The sequence below is a fragment of the Sinocyclocheilus anshuiensis genome, unplaced genomic scaffold (genome assembly GCF_001515605.1).
Source record: "Sinocyclocheilus anshuiensis isolate Anshui unplaced genomic scaffold, SAMN03320099.WGS_v1.1 scaffold2234, whole genome shotgun sequence".
NCBI lineage: Eukaryota > Metazoa > Chordata > Actinopteri > Cypriniformes > Cyprinidae > Sinocyclocheilus > Sinocyclocheilus anshuiensis.
In genome coordinates this window covers 111,947-120,155 of record NW_015556018.1, presented here as the reverse complement: position 1 = coordinate 120,155, position 8,209 = coordinate 111,947, and the positions used below count along the sequence as shown (strand labels likewise).

Genomic DNA, 8,209 nt, shown 5'->3' with positions numbered 1-8,209 from the left:
TGTTTGTACTTTGCCAAGTTAGGCGTCTTGAAAGAAGCACAGCACAACCGTACGCGTTGAATAACTCGAGGAAACTTTTTTTTAGGGAATGCAAAATTCATTTTGGAATCTGAGAAGCGCGCCAGCTTTTGGCACCGCTCCGTACGCGTGCTCGAAGCGATGATAAAAGACGCGCGAGAGGTTTGTTTGACCTGTTGGCGTTTAAAATCGATATTCTCACGTTCAGCGGTAAAGAGAGAAAGAGAGGGAGAACGGAGAGAACAAGACGCAAAGTCGACACTGGGCGTGCGCTTTCGAGTGAGAGGCAACGCAACACAGTTTCTTCTTTAAACAGCAAACGGGTGCGGTAATGAGGGCATTACGCGCCAGCTGACAGCACAAGTTGCCAACTTCTCACCTCCGTAAACACGCGAACGAATGTGCACTTCACTAATGACAAGGACCTCAAGAGCTGAACCTCCTTGGTTGCCTTAATAACCCCGAGAGCGCTGGTGTATTCTCACACTCAGTCAAGCCACCTGCCTCGAGTTCTGTCCTCTCCTCTCGGATGATCTGCGTCCGGTATATGTTTGCTCAACGGGACTAGTGTTCTCTCGGAGGTCGCGAACGAAAGGTGCGATGAGGCTGCTCTGCTGGAGCGTTCTGCTGCTCATCCAGTGGATTCTAAGAAAGGTATGAAGCACGTTTCTGTGAGTTCAGCGTCTGTAAATGAGAACATTGTGGGCTGCGTTCCAAATCAGAACTTGGTAGAGTAATTGCGCGTGATTGTTTTAGCGCTGGTCTTTCATAAAATAACCATAAAGCGGAAAAAATGTATGATTTCAGGTGGTGCGCTCCTGGAATAGCCTACTCTTAAAAATCTGATAAGAACTTTAATAATCTTAGGATGCAAGTTCGCGTAGCGTTTTAAATATATCTAGTATCATTTATGAGTTCACGCACTGTATCTAAAGTGCATGCATGTGTGTGTGTGTGTGTGTGTGTGTGTGTGTGTGTGTGAATCTGTCTCCTGGAAGCAATTTTAAATTGATACCATATGCACATATTGGAAAATACTACTTAACACTTCAATTAAAATATAATTTCTCTGATGCAGAATTATGACTGTTCTTTGTTTTCAGTACACTGAGTATAATATATATTAAAGTCTCCCATAAACAGGCATCTATGTGAGCAGTAACACCCATATCAGACACTGACCCTCATCTTCTCACTTCATGCTGGCCCAATGTGAAGAATGCAGAATTTTATTTTCACATTTATGCATCATAAGAGAACAGTTTCCTTGCAGCTGTTTAGAAAGGACAAAATCCTGCTGCTGCTGATAATAACATCAGAGCATTAATGTGACAGCAAAACAGCTTTCTGAAGGCTCTCCTGAAATAAAACATTTTATGGTGAAGTTTCATCATCGGATGCAAGTCTTTCTGACAACTTGCAGCTGCCTGGAGACTTAAAAAGCTTTTTTTTTTATCTTGAAAAGGCTACGCTTTCCTGTTTATGATCCGGTTCGTCCTCACTTCTCATCGAACCATCACGTCTTCCAAATACACAGTCAGCTGGTTCAATCACTCAAGTGTATTTTAAGAACAAAAAACGGAGAAAAAAGGCGAGTTTTGCATGGGGTTGGGCAAGTGCATGCAGTTTATTAAAGCACGCAGCATCTTATTGATGATCCCATTACCTCCCTCTGTAAGTGTGATCATGTCATAGCGACCCAACAGTAAATCGCAGTCTTGTATCACAGTCGAACGGGTCTGCTTTATTAATGTCTTTATTCTCTTCTCCACATTTGTTCAATATAATCTAATTTTTTAATATGACTCATTTTTAGGCATCAAAGATCCATACCTCGTGCATGATTATTAAAGCATATTTTACTTTAGTCTACATTTTTATGGCAGCGCATGTCGAGAGGCTGAGATCTACAGCGGTTCGCTCTTAAGCCCATCTCTTGATGTTTGTTCCCACAATGCAACTTGTGCGTATAAAATTGCACGTATTTCAGGCTGGTTTTCAGGGCCCATCACATGTCATAAGTGTGCTCAGCGGAACGGTGTGTTAGTGCGTTGTGAAATGAATGCTGTCTTATCCGCTCCTAATAAATGGATCCAATTTACAAAGCTGTGTTAAAAAAAAAAAAGTTGCATCAGCAGGAGGTTCTTCTCACCCTCTCGTTCAAACCCCACACGTTTACTTGTGTAATACATCATATTAATGATAAAAGCAATCGTATTACTGACTCCAGCCATAGTGGTGCTTTTATTTCTGAATTTAATGTCTCATCTTTGATGATTGATATGATAAGAGGATATTGTGTTGCTATTAAAGAGCAGTGCTTCATGTTTTTCACAGTAGTCTATCAGAAGGCTTTATTCTCGTCGCTCTGATTGACAGGTGATGGAATCTGAACGCTATTAGATTATGGGTTTGTGATGATCATAGATATGTGGTTAATGCATGCTAAAGAGCTCATGTGGCGTGATTTTGCATATGTGTGTTTTAACATGCATTTATTAAAAACAGCGATTCCTTAATGACATTTTGTTGGAAATTGATTTGTAGAAATCTCAGCGGATGTTAGTGGTGCACTCTAAAAAAATGCTGGGTTAAATACAACCCAGTGCTGGGTAAAATAGGGACAAACCCAGCAATTGGGCTGTTTTGACCCAGCGGTTGGGTTAAATGTTTAACTCAACATTCTGGGTAGTAACCCAACCGCTGGGTCAAAACAACCCAATTGCTGGGTTTGTCCCTATTTTACCCAGCACTGGGTTGTATTTAACCCAGCATTTTTTAGAGTGTGTGTTTTGTGGTTTTAGAGTTATTCACTAACCATGTTGTGTCAGCTGATTGACAGTGTCTTGAGGTTAATGAATACAGTAAATAAACTGCTCTCACTTGAATGAAGGCTGCAATTAAAGTGAATTATTGGGGAAGCCCTGCGCTGTGGTTTTCATATCGACACGGCAGTGGATTTGTCTCACTTAAACCGTGTCCTAACCAGGCGCGACACGATCAGCGACAAATCGTCAGTGACAGATCAGTAATCCATCTGTTCGTGCTGAAAGCCAATGAATAATGTGATATAGAGCGCAACAGTGACCGCCGCACAGTTTTTCGGCGCTATTTTACCATTTAATTCAGACTGTGTTAATTAATATATATTTGATAACAAATAAAACTAGCTATTTTAAGGCATTTATTATAAGAATAATATATAACAAAATTTGTGCAATTAAAAAAACTTAAATATTTACAACTATACAAGTATTGTGAGAGTGTTGGGAGACTCGATGACGTCAAACGAAGTGGTTCACGGTCACTGTTGTGTTCTATATATAGTCATATGGAAGCGGATTATGGACCAATGAGAGCTGACTGTGGGCGGAGCCAATCATGTGCGTGACGTCGCATAAATAGACTCCAAACACAAGTTTTTTGTCACTGGTTATGATGACACTCAGCTGCTTTGAATAACTTAAATATTTACAACTATACAAGTATTGTGAGAGTGTTGGGAGACTCGATGACGTCAAACGAAGTGGTTCACGGTCACTGTTGTGTTCTATATATAGTCATATGGAAGCGGATTATGGACCAATGAGAGCTGACTGTGGGCGGAGCCAATCATGTGCGTGACCTCGCATAAATAGACTCCAAACACAACAAGTTTTTTGTCACTGGTTATGATGACACTCAGCTGCTTTGAATGTGTTCGAAGCTAGAAGTTAAACTACACCAAAAACCAAACTGTGTTGTTTTTAAATGTGCTATAGAAATGTTGATTGATTGAAAACCCAACAGTGAAATTTACTGAATGAAAGAAGTTAATTCCATTCAATTATTGCTAATAAGTAACTAATATATTAAGCAGAACTCGAACTGAATCAGTTATTAGAATTTCTGTTATTTCTATCGATTTTAAGTCATTTATTAGAGGTATAATTTACGAAAACATTTGTGCAATAAATATTTTTTAGAAAAACTATACAGATATATTTATTATTATTATTATTATGCAAGATTAAATAACATTTAGAAATACAAAGACAAATATACTGAAAAATGCAATTCAGGTATACACCTATATCTTTCTTGAAAATAAAAAAGAAGGCTTTTTTTTTTTTTTTTGCTTATAAAGTTTGCATATATTCTTTTTAATGAAATTTGAAAAGTCAACCCAAAATGCTTTGCAATAAAAACAGTCCCAAAACAAATGTCTAATAGTTTCTTCATACTGATGACAAAAGGAGCACTTAGGGGAAATTTTCAACTAAAATTGAATTAAAATGAGCTAATGCAGCACAATTCATAACCATTTTATCAGAACCTAATTTCATTGTGTGGAATGCATTTCAATTTGTGAAAGATATATTTAATGGATTTGTCTTTTTGACAGCATTAACTCAATTTGGGCGGCAGATTTCTAGTTCCCAGCATGCTTTGCTTCAGACAGTATATGTAGAGTAAAATGTTGCTGAAAATAGGTGGAGCTTTGCCTGATTATAAATATGCTTTCTTTGAGAAGCATAAGCGTTGAAGAGTTGTGTTCACAGCTGGTTTGTACTCAGTGTCAGTTCAGATGATTTGATCGCACAGCCTTTTTATACCTGTGAGATTTCAAGCATGATTCCTCTACATCGCTTCAACAAGCCTAACTGTGATTCCTTGTGTTCATTGCATTATTTATCGCACATCTAGTTCATCAATAAATAAGACCAAGGCAAGTGATATAAATGGCCACGTTCTCAGCAGCTCCCGGGGAAAGTTAAAAATGCAGAAATGAATAATGATGGCTGCGTTTACAACCGCTCGTGAAGCGACGCCTGCTCAAGGTCTGCGTTCTTCATCAATCCTCAGAACAAGAAAAACAGACGATCTGTCCAGGAACGGCTCCAGATCTCCTCACCTCACCTCTGCTAACACGACCTGAACCAATCTTTTCAAACCAGGAACTTGTGGCAATATTTGAAGGAATATATTTGATTTCTGTGGATTTAGTTAGTTGTTGACCGCTGGGGGCTTGGCAGCGGCCGGTGCTGATATATATTAAGCAGAGAGACTGATATATATTTGATATAAAATAAAATGATTGATTTTAAGCGATTTATTACAAGAATAAAATATTGCAAAATTTGTAGAATACATTTAAAGAAAAAAAAAGGAAGATGCTATACAGGTATTCATTGTTATTATTAAGCAAGATAAAACATCATTTCTAAATACAAAAACAAAACAAACAAAAAAGAGGGTTACATTATATTAAAATTTTTCTTCTTAAAAATTATTTAAATTCAGTGTTACTTGCCGTTTCTTGTAATTTTTATTTTTTTTTTTTTTACTAGCAATTTCTGAGTGAAAATTGTTTCTACACAAATTTTTTGGTCAGTGCGTATGGTTAGTGATGGTATGTGGTATTTGAATAAGAGATTTCTTATTCTGTACACATCACTAGTGGTGTAAAGCGGCTCTTCTGCTCTGAATCTTCCTGCCAAATTTCCCAGCATGCAGCAGTCAGGTTATTTTGAACACAGCTGCGGCTGAGGGTCCTGCATCGTGTGTGTGTGTGTGTGTGTGAGTGTGAGTGAGTGTGTGTGTGTGTGTGTGTGAGTGAGTGAGTGAGTGTGTGTGTGTGTGTGTGTGTGAGAGAGTGAGTGAGTGAGTGAGTGAGTGTGTGAGAGTGAGTGTGTGTGTGTGTGTGTGTGTGAGAGAGTGAGTGAGTGAGTGAGTGAGTGTGTGAGAGTGAGTGTGTGTGTGTGTGTGTGTGTGAGAGAGTGAGTGAGTGAGTGAGTGAGTGTGTGAGAGTGAGTGTGTGTGTGTGTGTGTGTGTGAGAGAGTGAGTGAGTGAGTGAGTGAGTGTGTGAGAGTGAGTGTGTGTGTGTGTGTGTGTGTGAGAGAGTGAGTGAGTGAGTGAGTGAGTGTGTGAGAGTGAGTGTGTGTGTGTGTGTGTGTGTGAGAGAGTGAGTGAGTGAGTGAGTGAGTGTGTGAGAGTGAGTGTGTGTGTGTGTGTGTGTGTGAGAGAGTGAGTGAGTGAGTGAGTGAGTGTGTGAGAGTGAGTGTGTGTGTGTGTGTGTGTGTGAGAGAGTGAGTGAGTGAGTGAGTGAGTGTGTGAGAGTGAGTGTGTGTGTGTGTGTGTGTGTGAGAGAGTGAGTGAGTGAGTGAGTGAGTGTGTGAGAGTGAGTGTGTGTGTGTGTGTGTGTGTGAGAGAGTGAGTGAGTGAGTGAGTGAGTGTGTGAGAGTGAGTGTGTGTGTGTGTGTGTGTGTGAGAGAGTGAGTGAGTGAGTGAGTGAGTGTGTGTGTGAGTGTGTGTGTGTGTGTGTGTGCGTGTGTGTGTGTGTTCACCCCACCGCAGCGCACACGCGTGTCAGAAGTCACGGCACAGGTCACGTAACGGATGATCCTGTTGTGTTGTGTGTTGTTGGTTTGCTGGCTCAAGCCTCTTACGCTTTACATCTTCCAGACAAAGAGGGAGGAGATGCTAATAGATGATAAATCCTAAATGGGAATCAGTTTGGAAATATTCCCAGCCGCACTCCTAGCTTATTAAATGAACTGTGCATCACAGGAGATGCTGCCGTGTTCTGGAAGCTGATGTCAGTGAGTTAGAAGATAGTACAGTGTGATGTTTACTAACTGAAACGATCATTTCACTCAATCAGTAGCATTGAGATACCATTATGGGTTTATTAATATTTTAATTCAGTTTTTATTTTTTCATTTTAATTTTGGTTAAAGTGTTAGTCACTGTGTTTGTAGTTTTTTTTATTTTTTATTGTATGTCTAATTGTATATAGTTGTCAGTCCTCTGTCTTGTGTTTTTCTCCCCATGTGCTCCACATGACGCAGTTTCTCACATGTTTTGATTGTTCATTGATTTCAGGTGTGTCCCATTAAGTTCCATTAGTTTCCAATGGAAACTAATCTCGTTACTGGAGCATCAACACTATTTCTAAATCAGCAAAGCTACAGTCACACTGCTGAAAACACTGGGCCACATACACTCTTAATATATTCAGCATGATTTTGCTGACAGTAAAATACTGCAGTGCATATGCACTGTGAATACTGCACTGATTTTTTTTTATGCTTATTGGCTATTAAGCATGTCAAGATTTTAACTTTAGTGCCAATTACAGCATTATAGTTGGGAAGTTTGATTCATTTCAATGAATCGGTTCAAACGGTCCATGTCAGTGAATCGATTCACAGCTCTGATTCAGTTGTTGGCATCATCACTCAGAACAAGTTTGTGGACGTTTTATAGTTAAATTACTATGGTCTGTTATGTTATTGAATATGCATGAAACGTTTAAATATTCCTCTTTGTTAATTTAGTGTAAGATTTTTGTACTTGTTGCATTTGACATATGAATCTATTTGATATCGAGGGATGCATGGTCAAAATAACAGTTACTCTAATCAGTGGTTTTAGGATTATTTATATACTATTATAGTTTTAATTAATATTTTGAATTAGCTTTTATTATTCGCTGTGTTTGTATTTTTTTTTTTTTTTTTTATTGTATGTCTAATTGTATATAGTTGTCAGTCCTGTGTCTTGTGTTTTTCTCCCCATGTGCTCCACATGACGCAGTTTCTCACATGTTTTGATTGTTCATTGATTTCAGGTGTGTCCCATTAAGTTCCATTAGTTTCCACCTGTGTTCATATATCATCTTATTAGTTCCTTGTTATTTAAGCCCTGTGTTGTCCTTCGTCCTTCGTCCTGTCTTAAACGTCTACCAAGTTGTGCTACATGTGTGTTCCCTGTGAGTTTGGTCATTAAAGTCGATGATTGTTCAAGATCTCCTTCGTATCCTCGTTCCTACGCAGTAGGCACTCCGTGACAATAGTTTGTATTAATTTTAAGCTTTAGTTTTATTTTATTACATGTTATTACATTTGATTTTATAATTACATTTTATTTTTGTGTTATTTTAGTACATCTAAAGTTTTAAACTGATAGAAATGGTGGTTTGTCAACTAGCTGAAATTTTCTTAAAATATAAAAAATATAAAGTTTATTTATATTCAAGTGACAATTTTTTTTAATGGTTTTAATTTTCGTTTCCGTTTTAGTTATACTATAATATACTAATAACCCTGACTGAAATATTACTGAAAGTTTATTGTGCTTAATTAAAAAAAAAATCTACTCAACTAGTGTGTGTGTGTGTGTGTGTGAGAGAGAGAGTGTGTGTGTGTG

The 8,209-nt window shown here is 38.3% G+C and overlaps 1 protein-coding gene across 1 annotated transcript in view; it reads left to right on the top strand.

The window, feature by feature from the left end:
• The first annotated feature begins 305 nt into the window (after nucleotides 1–305).
• Nucleotides 306–8,209, top strand: part of nxph4 (neurexophilin 4) — a 55,016-nt gene continuing 47,112 nt past the window's right edge. Inside the window, exon 1 of the mRNA XM_016470669.1 lies at nucleotides 306–672. Within this exon, the coding sequence (XP_016326155.1) occupies nucleotides 619–672 (54 nt within the window). The 5' untranslated portion in view covers nucleotides 306–618. The remainder of the gene's footprint in view (nucleotides 673–8,209) is intronic.